Source organism: Temnothorax americanus, unplaced genomic scaffold (assembly GCF_048541705.1).
Source record: "Temnothorax americanus isolate GAGA-0224 unplaced genomic scaffold, ASM4854170v1 Scaffold15, whole genome shotgun sequence".
In the NCBI taxonomy this organism is placed as follows: Eukaryota; Metazoa; Arthropoda; class Insecta; order Hymenoptera; family Formicidae; genus Temnothorax; species Temnothorax americanus.
This window is the reverse complement of record NW_027509286.1, coordinates 9,068-23,619: the sequence shown is the minus strand read 5'-3', so window position 1 is coordinate 23,619 and position 14,552 is coordinate 9,068. Positions and strand designations below refer to the sequence as shown.

Genomic DNA, 14,552 nt, shown 5'->3' with positions numbered 1-14,552 from the left:
AATAAAATTATAAATATATATAAATATAAAATTATATAAGTATTGGGCGAAAAATGTCCATGCTGCGATTTAGGTCAAAGCAGTTTTGTCAACAGGTTCCTTTTATTTATTGCTCGATACAAAAAAGATGTATATCCCCCCCCGAAAAAAAAGGATTTTTTGCGGCTACAAAGTTAAGCAAATGTAAAATTCGTAGTGTATAGAAAGTTCAACGTATTGCAGCCACGAAGAATAGATCTGTTACAAAATAACGATAATTTGCACTAATTTGATTTGTATATAGGGACATTGTCATACCGTTTTTCCTTTTTTCCGCATATGCGCGCATTCGCGCGAAACATCCCAATTTTGATTGTTATCGTTTAACGATAATTACTTTGGATTTTTTTCCAGGAGAAAAATTGAAGAAGGATATCACTTATCGTAGTTTCCTTTAATATCGAATATATCTTTGTAAAATTACAATCAGATTTTCAATTAAAAGTGAAACACTATACGCGGCATGAATACACGTATACGCTAAAAAACTTATTTACAATATTTAAAATTTTGTATGATATTTCTACTCTTTCGAAATTATTTTCTCTTTTTTATTTTCTTAAGCTCGCTTTGCTGCACAGCAGCCTCACCAAAAATTTCTTTCACTTTACGTTTGCGTTCAACGTCGCTCTTAATTTGCTGTCCGATTTGTACTTTGGCTAAGAAGTCGCGATCTCTTCTTATTTCACGACGCGCGCCCTTAAATTCCCTCTTATACTTGTGCAATAATTTTTCTTTTTCTGCTTTTTCTTTTGACATGGATTTATGTCGTTTTCCATCATATCTGCAAAAAGATAATACTTGAAAAAGATCTAATATCGTATATCACATTGTATTGTAAAAAATAAATATTTTGATACACACACACAATATATATATATATATATATATATATATATATATATATATATATATTGTATAAAATAAATTATAATTTCATAAACTTTAAATTCACGAACGTGTAAATTAGATAAAAGATAAAATATATAATAGTTACACTGGCATTATTTTTGGCTCGTATGTTTTTAAAGGTTTTGGCCTTTTCTTCTCAAGCACAATGTATTCCAATTTCTTATTTCGTAGAACGTCGAGTTCGTTACGCAGTCCCTTTATACGATCTCTTACGTTTGGTGGGTACCGTTTGAATTTGTTTATTTTTAATAATTGAAAAATGTGCTCAAATATTGGATATACCGCTTCTAATTCTTGGAGCTGGTTTTTAAATTCGATAAGCAGATTGACCGCGGTCAGTAAAGCTCTTGTTCTAAATTTATCATCTAATTCCTCGTGAATTAAATCATTTGCAAACATATGTACGCCGTTTGGATCAATGGTATTTTTGGTTTTACCGATCACTAGAGCTTTACGCGCAATCTTGAATGGTGGAATAACTTTCAATTTTTGTGTTAAATCCGTGGGTGTCGCTGTGTAAATGATGCCTCGTAAGAAATTAATTACGGACGGTGCAAATCGCTTGCTTAGCATTGTATACTGCAATTTAAAGAAATGATTGAAACATTTGCGTGCACTTGCATCTCTCAATTTTACATTGCGATACGGAATATAAATAAAATCGGATATACTCACTTCTAAAATAAGAGTACATATGAAAAGACCTTTCGAAATATCGCTCCGGTAATTCCTAATACGAGCTTTTAACAATATTTCTGACATAAATACTAAACAAGGAGTAACGACGGGATGCCTAAAGTCAGATGTTGGAAACAACAAAGATACCAACTTAAAAAATATAAGCTGAAAAATACATAAATATATATAAATAAATATATGTACATACACATACACATATTTCTTACGTTCATTCTATTAAGGCTGATTTATGATGGCTATAATCGATTATTCTTCTCATATTCGACTGTGCGTGGTCAATTTCTTAGGGCTTACAATTAAATCAACGGTTACGGCCATCGTAAATCAGCCTTTAATCACTTAATATAACTTTCTTCAATATATAATTATGATAATTGTAATATTTTAACATGCGTATTATTTTTATCCTTCCCTTCTTCTCTACTTAATTATAGTATATTACACAATTATATTATACGTATAAATGTGAACTGGAATATAGTATATCGCAGACTATTAATTTTAAATTTATTTTGTATATTTGGCAATATATTTGCAATATATATATATATTGCAATTCCCAAATAAAATAAATTTAGCACAAAACAAGAGATCAGTATTTAAAACATATATAGATATGCTCTAAATACTGACCTCTTCTTTTGTTCTTTTAAACACGCATACACACGTGTCACGTACGCAAAAATATGTAATATCATATATCTGCTAATAAAAAATTGTAATTGATCGAAGATGTCTTTATAAATCTTACCGTATCCATGTCGGGATATCTTGTCTTATTTTTTTCAAATTCATTATGTTTCTCCTCGATCACCTCTTGTACGCAGGTTTTAGCATTCTCTGGATTCATATGTGCTAGATCATAAAGATAAGGACATAATCTAAAATAAAAGTTACATGTAAATAATAAGCACTGTAACATACATTTGTAATATTTAGCTAGCAAGTATAAATCATTTATACCTGTCAAAGATTTGGAAACATTTAACTAAATCATCGGCACTCTCCACGCAGGCACAGTTGTTTATATATTGCAATAAATATATAAATAAATTCGACATCTTCTCTCTATTTCTATTATCCAATGTCCAATGATTACATTTTATAATACGATCTACGACCACTGATTGATAATCCGCGTTATATGGTTCTAACAATTTTTCTAGTTGCTCAAAATTTTCTGGAGCGTCGTACGTATAAGGTAATTCTTTTCGTGCCTTTTCCATAATTTCTTTTCGCTTCGAGAGATCATTTCTGATCTCCTGCTTTTCATTTTCGTCAGATGAATTCTGTACACGTGTACCATTACTCTGTTTTAGTATTGATTTAGGACAAATCTTATCCGACTGATTTACCTGTTCGGTATCTTTTGTCAGATCATTAGTAAACGTAACACGTTTGTTACTTTCGCTTGCAAATGTAACTTGCGTTACATCTTCATCTTCACTAGACGATATCTTTAAATCTGAAAAATCGTCCTCGAACTCTTCGTCGTACAAATTTTCAATCTGCTTTGAATCTTCGTCATTCAAATCTGCATCGGATTCATCTTTGGCATTAGATGATTCGGAATATGTTTCCTCCCCCGTCTTTACGTTTTTAACCATTTCATCGGCACCGTCCCCCACATCATTTCCTTTCTGCTCATCGTGGTCAAAATTGTCATCAACTTGATCGCTGCTTTCAGTATTGATAATATCGGTGTCAATAGCTGAACCAACATCGTCATTATTTTCGATAGTTTCCATTATAAAATCATCTTCGAGATCATCTGCAGATTTATGCTTATACCGGTTACCAATATCGCATATAAATCCTTTCATTCTTGCCAATCTATCAGCTTCAAGCCTCTCTAATTTCTCTTTCTCTTCTCGAATAATCTGTTCTTCCGATTTCAGTTTCTCAGACGGATTACCTCTGGCTTCAAATTTTAATCGCCGTACAGCAATATCATAAGTATCAGCTTTCGTCGTTTCATCAATGTCCTCCGTAGACTTTTTGGAAGCAGACACAAAGGGCAAGAGGTCCCTCCATTCAGAATCAAGTTTCTCTGTGAGATCTATCGTTTGCTCGCGTATCTTTTGTTTCTCTGCCTTCCGCTTTTTCGACTCTGCAATCAGCTGATCGATTAAATCCTTTCTGGATAATGCGGAATCTGTTTTCGATAAAGTGCCTCCACCAAAGTGAGCTTCCTCCACAAAATTTTTGTCCAGCTTGCCGCTAATATTTTCGCTGTCGCTAAATTCATCGTCGCTCCTAGGATCGTCAAATTTTTCGATCTCTTCGAGAGTCTGTCCTCTATGTGTCAATACTTGATCGTTCAAATTGAAAATGCTCTCCTTTTTATATGCTTTCATGCGTTCCGTGGCAAACCTCGCTATCGCCTTATCTTCCGTGCTCATAGCGCAATTTCGTTCACCAATACGTTTGTCTAAGAAAACATTGTCTTTATTTTGTAATTTATATTCTTGAAGAAGGCTTTGCTTACGTCTGTTGATAGCCTTTGCTCTCGAAACTCCCGGAAGTCCACGATCATTTTTACTCTTCCGACCCAATACTTTCTGCTTGTCTCTATTGATATGCACCTCAAACGGATTTAGCTGTTTCTCGTTACTCCGTTGCACAGACTCGGACAAGTTCTTTTTCTTAACCTTAACCATTTCGTATAACAGTTTTGCGTAATATTACCATTTATCGTATTAAAAACCAAAGCGGGACAATCTAATTTCGTGCTATTTCAGTTTTAACATGTATTACTTCCAAGTGTTATACTTGTCATAACCTAACCTAATCGTCGACTGCGGTGCTAGATATAAAAAAAAAAAAAAAGATAAACGTTATTTCATCGTTATAACATTTTTACACGAGCAATATCTCATAAATATATTAGTACTTACCGCATTACAAACTTTTATATCAAAAACAAGATTTAATCAAATTGCAGCGACAATTCACTCACGTGAACTCAACACGTGCTCGCGCGCGCATGCTTTTTCTTTAATGGCTGCGGCTGATGCGGCTCCTTGGCGCACACAGGGCTGCGTTCCGAAATTCACTCTAGTTAACTAAAATGCTATAGTGTATGTACGTGACGTAAACTATAGATTTTAGTTACCCACAGTGAATTTTGGAACGCAACCAGAAGAGAACATCCCATTTGACCACGTTGCGATTGACCACAGCCACTCACAGCTCCCGATGCCTGGAGTTTTTCCACTGGACCAGACAATCAGATATTTTTATTTTAAACTAGCCACGTGGCGACGTGGTCACAAAATTTACTAAAAACCTGAGATCAGTTTTCTTTATTCCGATTGGATTAAACTTCAATCCAATCACAATCCCAATCCGCGGATCGGATTGCGGATCGCATTATTTCGTTTTAATAATTTCTTATAATCTTTGTTAAAAAAGGATTCTATGAATTGAGAATATCAAACAATATGTTAATTTTTTAGAATAAATTCAATAGTTGTGCTTCGCAGCCTTGAAACTATGACAAGTCTTTTTATCAAGGGGGCCACGGACAGGACAGCGAGCAGCAACCAGCAACCCAATCGGGCGAGGTGATATCAGCACTATCAGCAGTGGCGTAGAAAATATCGCCTCGCCGGCCTCGCTGCGTGGTTGCCGCTCGGTGCTCGACGCTTGACGCGTCCTGTCCGTTAGGCCCTCAAGTGTAAAGAAAGCGACGGAAGAACTTAGACCCGTATTCTCAGTTCGCTTTCATCATAAATGAGCGCATTTAGCACGTAGTTTACATTAGATATACACTATAGAATTTCAAAAATAAATGCGCGCATTTATCGATAAAAAAGTGAACTGAGAATACGGGCCATAAAATCTAGACAGCGTATTACTCACTTTTATTTTATCAACTTTCCTAGTAATATACCTACAGATAAATTATTTTTCAATTTTAATCGCGTTTGTAAATTATGCAACTCAACAATATATTGCCATCTGATATAACCCTCGTTACTTTATTTCGCCTAGGCCAGTTAGTGTTTCTTGCAAATTTTGACACCTGACAAAGATCTATATAAAAAAAATTTGTAGCTTTTTGTCGGATGAGAAAATAAAAACAAAATTAGTTGTCATAATTATTTACATATAACGAACAACTCAATTATTATAAAAAACTTGGATAATATCACACGTTAAAGAGCTTGTGCGAAGATCGTGCTAGTCAGCTAACATTTATGTAGATTTTACTACCTGAGCCTTGTCGCTATTAAATTGCTTTTCAAAAAAGATCCAACAGATCACTTTCGTTTCGCCTATCGAAACCAACAAAAACCAAGTCAATATTCCAATCGATTGCGATATCGTCTTTAGACGGATTCACTTTTCTGAATGATCCCGTGCTTCCATAATTAGATGTGCCTATCGTCTATTGTTTACGAAGACCCCGTACTTGCTTTCGAAATATCATGGTCAAACTCAAGATTGCAATATTGATCTCTTTCGATGAAAATTTCCTCAACTCTGAAAAAACAACGTGAAAATCAGGTTCTATATCAATAATCGGTAATAATTTTCTAGGATTAATGTGCAGGCAATTTGAAAAATGTCCTATGAATAAAATATTTTTTATCGCACAAACGAAGGTCAATGCTTTGCTTCGTCGATAAGAAGTAGCATTTTCTTATTTTTAATAATATGGATATCATGCAACACACAATACGTAACTATTTAAAGCATATTTAGTTATATATATTAGTTATTCTATTGAGAAATATTGTTCTATCGCACCACGGTGGTTTTTTTACAGTTTACAGTTTTAAAAAAGCATGTACGTATAATAATTAAATATGTAATACCAGCAATGTTATTTAGCGACAAATTTGTAAGTTAAATATATTTATGCAACTTTAAATGTATATTCTTACAGCGGTCTGTAACTTATCGTTATTTTTTTATAAAGTTTATTCTTAAAAATGATGTAAAACCGAGGGAAGAAAAAAAAAAGAAGAAAAATTATCAGAGACAAAATTCATAAACTTTAATATTTTTACCTCATCCGTGTAACGTTGACCTTTAGTTTATCGATCATCGTTTTTAACTTTATTTTCGAAAATCTGTAACGTAAAGTCTTCCTCGATAAAGTCTTCTTTCATTAGGTGCAAAGAATCATCCGACGTCAGTTTATTCTGCACGCGGTTAAGCATTTCTTTCATCGAAGTAATTTTTTTCTTATATCTCCTCAACTTCTGCTGTAATATTTTGTTCTTCTTTCTCATATTTTTTACATTTGTCGATAACTTTTGTATTTTTTTTGCAGCAAAATCTATTTCCTTTTCAGAGTTGAGATTAGTTGACGCGTGTGAGATAGGCGATAACACAATGATACTTTTTGAATCACGTAGAATAAATTTGCATTTTTTATCTGGTTGAGAACGCGCCTTTTGAGTCAATCGATTTGGGTTTTGAGCGTCAAACATACTTGACCCATCGTTTTCGATCGTAACGCTAACATTATTTCTCGAATAGTTGTGATCCCATTCCGCACTTTTGTCCAAGATACAAGTATCTCTAGAGCTTACAGAATTACCGATGCTTGCAGCATTACAGATATTTTCAAAATTAGTTTGAATAAATTTGGGTTTCTTATCCGACAAGTAAAGAATCGTATTTCGAACCACGCGATTCGAATCTCGAGTGCCAAATGTATTTGATCCATTATTTTCAATCGTAGTACTATCGTTATTTGAATAGTTGTGATCCTCTACGGCACTTTTGTCCAAGACGTAAGTTTTACTGGAGCTTACATTAGATTTATTTGCAGTATCGTAATTATCTTTTAACTTAAACATTGAGCAGACAATCTGCTCTTTTTTCGCGACGCGTGAAGAATAATCTCTCGGTACTGCATTTTCGCGTAAATAAAAATATTTATATCCCATGCCTCGTATAATATCTTTTTCGCTAAAATGCAGACTACAAATTCTACTTGTTTTTTTCGGCTTCCAATCTGCCTTTCCAACAACAGCGATCCATCTGTTGAGAAGATTTTCATTATTTAGAGGAAACCTGTAACATACAAAATATTTCTTTAAACAAAAATAAATTTTTTTTTACAAATCATATTTATATTAATATTTTGTATACAGCTTTATAAAGAGCGTAGTTCACAAATAGTGGAAGTTATAAATAGGACATATGTAATTTTTCAATAAACGCACACCGATACTTTGAACTTGCTTTTTACAATAGAATTAAAGTCTATCACTTACACTTCGTTATTTGCAACACATTGTACACGTTGAGATTTTAATAATATAGGTATACATTTAACCCTTCGCAGAACATGCGTAATTCGCTGCTGCTTTTTTATCAAACAAGTGGGGCTTACGCCAGTTAAGCAGTTTTCAAGCTGATCTCCGTAAAATTTGATATGGAAATATCGAGTGGGTCTTGAAAGCCCCATTTGTTCTGCGAAGAGTAATGTTACACGAATACCGTACAAAATATTAAAATATCATCTTTCAACTTAACCTAACCTATAGGCACCTAACTGACCTAACCCTTTCAACCAAAGAAACTGTCTAAAAAAATTAATATTACTTACCGAAAAAAATGTATACTACTTCCTGATCTGTGGTTGCTTTTGCAATTTTTTACACTACATAATGTCATCTTATTACGTCTATAATCTTTGACAATAATATAACAAATAACAAAAAATCCTATCTTCTTCTTGCAAATGGCAAATGGCATCCGCCTGATTCCTGATTCGCCAACCGCCAACCGCCATCCGCCTTCAGGGTGCCATTACATGGAGCGCGGAAACGCGGAAACGCGGAAACGCGGAAGACAAAATTTACTAGATTTCCGTCGATCCGTTCCGTCTGTTTTGAATGCCTTAATATTACATGGAGCATATTTTGAGCGGAAAAGCGGAACGGAGAATTATAAAATATTAATTTTTAACGGTATTTATTGATTAAAATGCTTGTATTCAATAGATAAGCTGAAAAGATAAGCATATTAATAAAAATTGCAATGAATTAAGTGAACACAATTTTAAGAAATGAATACAAATGTCTATTTGTCACTATACTGTTCCGCTTTTCCGCGCAAATTGTGCTCCATGTAATATAAGGAGAAACAAACTCGCGGAACGAACGCGTCAAAATCCGTTGTCAACGCGGATACAGTATACTCCATCAAATTTCGGAGCTGTTTAATCACATTGAAAAAAAAAGCTTTTACACATACTCTTCGATTACTTTATTATTTAATAAAAGTGGCAGTATAATATTATAGATCCAAACATCATGTTGATGGTTATTATGAAGTATATCTTATATGCAAGCCAGGGTACATACATAGGCTGCGTTAAGTACTGGCAGTGAATATCGAAACGCAGCTATACATATGTACATACACGATAAAGGTGCCAATTCATGGGACGCTGAAAAACAGCGTTGAGCATCGTCACGTGACATCATACGATGCCAGCGTCAAGAAAGAGAAGTTGGATATTTTCAACTTCAAGCGTCAAAGCCAAAGCAGCGCGAAGACACCGAAATTTTGACGCTGTTCTCCTTTTCATGAATTTCAATTGATGCCGGCGTCAATTATAGTCATGCGACCTTCTTGCCGCTGAAAATGAGCGTCGAGCGTCAGCATGAAAAGGCACCTTAATAGCGGATTCCGCTTTTCCGTTCAAACGTGCGGGACTCAACTCGCGGAAACGCGGAATCTAGTTACTATTCTGTTCCGCGCTTCCGCGTTTCCGCGTTTCCGCGCTCCATGTAATGGCACCCTTAGCAACTAGATTGATAACAGTAGTATTACCAGCAGTATATTCACTCAACCCTTTTTTGTGATTTGCGCCGATTCGTACTGCGCATCGCCATTTTTTTGGGCGCCACCAATGAGAGAATTTTTGTATGTGGCCTAGTTTACACCGATCTTTTGATACGAGTATCGAATAGTATATTTGAGCTGATCAGCCAATAATCAAACTAATTTACTAGTTATTTACTTTAATACGCGTATCTCAAGTGATCGGTGTAAACTGTTTGGTAGCGCATAGTCGGTGTGAAGTTCACGCTAGACAAACTTGCATAGCGCATATTAAGCATTGACGGCACAGACTACGGCTACGGCCGGTATTCAATAAGGGCGGCATTCACAGTCGGATCTTTAATCTAAAGCCTTGTGTACATACACGCTACTAGAAATCGGTCCAAGTTTTGGTTTAAGCCAATCAACTTGTAGCTCTTACAGAAAAGCAGCAGTTCATTGGCTTAAACCGAAACTCGGACCGATTTCTTGTATCGTGTACACAAGGCTTAAGATCGTCTTAAGTCTGGACAAAAGCAGTCTATTCTACCCGGCAACTGGACGATATACAGTTTGTCGCCTTTTTAAGCGAAACCGCACTTTTCGCATGCGCATATGACACAAAGCATGCGCATGTGACCACGGAGCTGGAGTTTACAACATACAGTTTTTCGCCTTTTTAATCGAAACCATGATTTAACAAACGTCTTAGTTTATTCGGGACCAACAAACGATTCCGCCATTGATTAAACCCGTTTTGAAACAAAAACTGTAAAGAATTCTATATATTTATTGGCTATAAATAACACTAAAAATTATTTTTGTGCTTACACAAAGCCTATTAACTAACAAATGTTTAAATTAGTCCAACAATCACCTACAAACGACTACGAAACGTAAAAAAAATGTCAAGTCGAACTTGTGTCCGGCAAACTCTTCATTGGTCATCTGGTTATATGTATACTGCGGTTATACCGTACTGTGGAATTATTTTGGCATGTTGGCAACTCTAGTCAACGATTAGATTTGGTCAAAGTGGCCCCCTTATGTATGTATGCACTATGTTTATGGTCATATGGCCTAAACGCCATGGTTTAACAGACGCATAACATTTAGGGTAACGTAACCTAACATATATATCGTTTTGTTTAAGTTTCTGCTTAGAGAATTAATAAACGTATTCAAACATGTGAGATTGCATATATTATGTTTATTTTGTTATATTAGCAATATATTATACGTTAGTAATTTGTTGTGATGTCGCATTCACATGATTATATTTTTTTAAACCAAGTATACAAGTTTAACGTACATCTTATGTATTATTTTTATTTACAGAAAATACAGAGCATCTAATATTAATTTTTAGTGAAAATGGATATTCGTCCAAATAATACCATTTATATCAATAATTTAAATGAAAAGATCAAGAAAGAAGAATTAAAAAAATCATTGTATGCTATTTTCTCTCAATTTGGTCAAATTTTGGATATTGTGGCTTTGAAAACATTGAAGATGCGTGGACAGGCATTTGTTATTTTCAAGGAAATAGCAAGTGCTACAAATGCCTTGAGATCGATGCAAGGCTTTCCATTCTATGACAAACCAATGGTAAGAACTTGGAAATTCTTATTTGTATTATTTTGCCTTTATCGTCATATATTTTATAAATGTACAAAGATGTGAAAATAATCTATTTTTTAAATTCTTTGATTTTTATAGAGAATACAATATGCTAAAACTGACAGCGATATAATTGCCAAAATGAAAGGTACCTTTGCGGAGCGTCCAAAGAAACCGAAACGAGTTATTCCAGTGGCAGATGAAGAAGCCAAACGTGCCAAGAAACGTGCAAAAGAGCAAGCAAAACATTCACAACAAATTGGTTACCATGCTAGTGTACCACCACATCCAGGACTTGTTAATACTGCTGTTCCTGAACAGCCACCTAATCAGATATTGTTCTTAACAAATTTGCCTGACGAGACGAGTGAAATGATGTTATCAATGCTGTTTAATCAATTTCCGGGCTTCAAAGAGGTACGGTTAGTACCTAACCGGCACGATATTGCATTTGTTGAATTTGAAAATGAGGTTCAATCCGGAGCGGCAAAGGATGCGCTTCAAGGTTTCAAAATTACACCTTCACATGCAATGAAAATATCATTTGCAAAGAAATAGATTTATAATCTTTTTGTATTGTTCATACTATATAACAAAATAGAAATAAAGTAAAAGTTGAACTGCATTTGTATACAAATAAATATAGTCATTGATATTGGCTTTGATTATCTTACATAATTTTGTACAAGCTAAAGTATTTTATGTAATATCCAGTGTTGATTTGCAATGGGATTTAACAACAATTTTTAATGTGATTTCTCACCGTATTGCATATATCCCGTCTGCGAAGTTGTGCTATATACGTGAAATGATTCAATTTAAAAGTATATGTAAGACATTATACAACTTGATTTTAAATAAATTTGTATTTGAATGCTTTATGCAAAAATAAATGACGTAAAACAGCAACGTGCTATAACATGGAATAAATTTTCCTTCAAAACGTCCAATTTATTATATTGTATTGAAATATTTTTTAATATTTTATAGATTTATAAACGTTATAGGGATAATATATTTACAAACTATTATTTAAGAATATGTAAACAAGAGTCTATATGTATATATATTTTATATATATATATATTATATATAAATATAAATATGTGGACATATAGCCCCCCGGTCTCCTCTATACATATATATACATATATACATAATATATATAACCCCATATGCGGGGCTATCTGTCCACATAATAAAAAACACATTATTTATATTAATTATTATACTTGATTACAATATTATTTATTATTAATATATAATATTGAAGAAACTGCCTACACTCGTTGGAGTCAGAAAAGTAGTAGGCACTTTGCGTAGATTTTTTGACAAGTTTCCTGCGTAGCGCGAACTTTTCTTTGACGTCGATAGACGTCGATTTGATGGGTCATTTCTCGTTAAGTTTGTTAATTTTTAAAGAGTAGTGTTTTTATTTTCAACGCAGGTAATTTATTGTAAAGAATTTGTTGACTTATTTTTATTTCTTTTGGACCTAAACTAGTGATCCCCTTTGCCCCCAATTTCTAGCTGGTGAATCAGATAATTCTTTTCCTTTCATTTTTTTGTTGTGCATTAAGAAATATCATGTTTATGTATTATTTTATTATATGAAAGCTAAAGTTATAAAGATTAAGAATCTATAATAAAATTAAGTAACAAAATTTGTTTTTGATTACTTTAATCTTTACCAAGAAAGAAAAATTGATCCGATTACGTATGTGAAGTTAGCATATCACGTGTCAGCATATCAAAAAAAAGTAGAGTTCTCTTTGCGTACAACCGAGTTCTATAGTTTCTGATAAATTTTAACAATAGTTCTGGTCATTTAACATAAATAAACGGAAGTTGAGAAATAATATGTTAACTTCCCGCGAAGTCAGCATATCATATAATTTTTTCGAACTCCAATGAATTTTATAGTTGTTGACGAGTTCTATAGTTTTATAACATAGTTCTGACCATTAACTATCTCTAAATAATTATTAACACGTATCATCACTCGTACTAGAGTGATATGCTATGCTTCTGCGACAAGTTCTCGGCTCGTTCGAGATTTTAAACAATAATTCTAAACTCCCTGACGATAGTTCCGTACAGTTCTAACCACTGGCTACCTTTAAATAATTATTAACACGTATTATGAGCATATCACTCGTACTGTAGAGTGATATGCTATGCTTCTGCTATAAGTTCTCGGCTCGTTTGAGATTTTAAACAATAGTTCTAAACTCCCTGACGATAGTTCCATGCAGTTCTGACCACTGGCATAGTTCTTGTATTCTTTGTTCAGCTTGATATGTTGTATATTCCACCTGTTTCAGATATACGGCATTTTTAGCGAGCGGGATTTATGCCATAGTAGAAACAGTCTGTAAACATCAAAATTTTCCAAGTGTTCTAAAAGTAGTCAGTGGCCAGAACTGTACGGAACTATCGTCAGGAAGTTTAGAACTATATTGTTTAAAATCTCGAACGAGCCGAGAACTTGTCGCAGAAGCATATAGCATATATCACTCTAGTACGAGTGATATGCTGATAATACGTGTTGATAATTATTTAGAGATAATTAATGGTCTAGAACTATGTTATAGAACTATAGAACTCGTCAAAAACTATAAAATTCATTGGAATAAATTTCGAAAAAATTATGATATGCTGACTTGGCAAAAAGTTAGCATATCATATTTCTCAACTTTTGTTTATTTATGTTAAATTATCAGAACTATTGTTAAAATTTATCAAAAACTATAGAACTCATCGGTTGTGTATGCAAAAAGAACTCTACTTTTTTTTTGATATGCTGACACGTGATATATGCTATAACTTATTTATACACATCCGCGATTTTTTTATCTCGGTCTCTACTCTATGCATAATTTTAATAATATAATCTATATAGGCATTATAAAAGTCCATTGAGAAACAAAACCCAATATAAATATATGTATTTATGTACATGTGACTGAAATGTAAATTGCGGGGCATAAAAAGATATCACTTTTTGCGTAACAGATTTTAAAGTCTCGGGATTGACTGCCTCGATTTTTTTCAACTAATCTCAATCGAAAGCTTATTAAATCAACATTACATAAAGAAAAACCTTTTGTCCTTTGATTTTTGAAAACTGATTTAGTTTTTGAGATAATTTACTCGAAAGCTCGCTTGAATATGAATTGTAGATATAAACTTGTAGCGCCTCGATGTTTATGCGTCACATGGTCAATCGCTTTTTTTTATGTACTTGGAGTCGCTACACTCGATATTTTTATGGAGACGTTTTCAAAATTTATGTAAATGGGTATTATTTATACGCAAAAAATTATTTATACTTTTTTTTATTTTTTTATCTTAAATATTTAAATAAATTGTAGTAACAAAATATTGACAGTATATAGATTATAAATGTTAAAAGTATGCCAGGGTACGAGCGGCTCGCTAAAACGCTAAATACGTTAATATTAATTACAATGAAAGATGATCTA

General features: G+C 33.5%; 3 protein-coding genes across 5 annotated transcripts; 1 reads left to right on the top strand and 2 right to left on the bottom strand.

The window, feature by feature from the left end:
- Positions 1-414: 414 nt before the first annotated feature.
- Positions 415-4,987, bottom strand: L(3)07882 (Nucleolar protein 14 homolog l(3)07882). Its single transcript, XM_077402250.1, has 6 exons — positions 4,548-4,987; positions 2,614-4,456; positions 2,402-2,531; positions 1,627-1,794; positions 1,037-1,530; positions 415-823 (listed from the first exon to the last, which is right to left on the bottom strand). Exons 2-6 carry the CDS (start codon positions 4,308-4,310, stop codon positions 577-579), a joined length of 2,736 nt encoding a protein of 911 aa, XP_077258376.1. The 5' UTR covers positions 4,311-4,456; positions 4,548-4,987; the 3' UTR covers positions 415-576.
- Positions 4,988-5,495: 508 nt separating this feature from the next.
- Positions 5,496-8,399, bottom strand: LOC143895245 (uncharacterized). Of its 2 annotated transcripts, none has more exons than XM_077402252.1 (3): positions 8,222-8,399; positions 6,669-7,683; positions 5,496-6,138 (listed from the first exon to the last, which is right to left on the bottom strand). In XM_077402252.1, the coding sequence occupies exons 1-2, from the start codon at positions 8,368-8,370 to the stop codon at positions 6,696-6,698; spliced, it is 1,137 nt and encodes a 378-aa protein (XP_077258378.1). In that variant the 5' UTR covers positions 8,371-8,399; the 3' UTR covers positions 5,496-6,138; positions 6,669-6,695. The 2 variants fall into 2 exon arrangements, with proteins under 2 accessions (XP_077258378.1, XP_077258377.1); XM_077402251.1 differs by lacking the exon at positions 8,222-8,399 and adding an exon at positions 7,887-8,174.
- Positions 8,400-10,416: 2,017 nt separating this feature from the next.
- Positions 10,417-11,976, top strand: Snf (U1 small nuclear ribonucleoprotein A snf). Of its 2 annotated transcripts, none has more exons than XM_077401789.1 (3): positions 10,417-10,561; positions 10,783-11,055; positions 11,167-11,976. In XM_077401789.1, exons 2-3 carry the CDS (start codon positions 10,819-10,821, stop codon positions 11,623-11,625), a joined length of 696 nt encoding a protein of 231 aa, XP_077257915.1. In that variant the 5' UTR covers positions 10,417-10,561; positions 10,783-10,818; the 3' UTR covers positions 11,626-11,976. The 2 variants fall into 2 exon arrangements, with proteins under 2 accessions (XP_077257915.1, XP_077257916.1); XM_077401790.1 differs by having other exon boundaries at positions 10,503-10,633.
- The last annotated feature ends 2,576 nt before the right edge of the window (positions 11,977-14,552 follow it).

Excerpts from the sequence above, each read along its gene's own strand:
- LOC143895245 (XM_077402251.1), bottom strand. The coding sequence starts at position 8,080 with ATGGGGCTTTCAAGACCCACTCGATATTTCCATATCAAATTTTACGGA. Across the intron at positions 7,684-7,886 it reads TGTGTTGCAAATAACGAAGT|GTTTCCTCTAAATAATGAAA; the intron begins GTAAGTGATAGA and ends TGTATGTTACAG.
- Snf (XM_077401789.1), top strand. The coding sequence starts at position 10,819 with ATGGATATTCGTCCAAATAATACCATTTATATCAATAATTTAAATGAA. Across the intron at positions 11,056-11,166 it reads CATTCTATGACAAACCAATG|AGAATACAATATGCTAAAAC; the intron begins GTAAGAACTTGG and ends TGATTTTTATAG.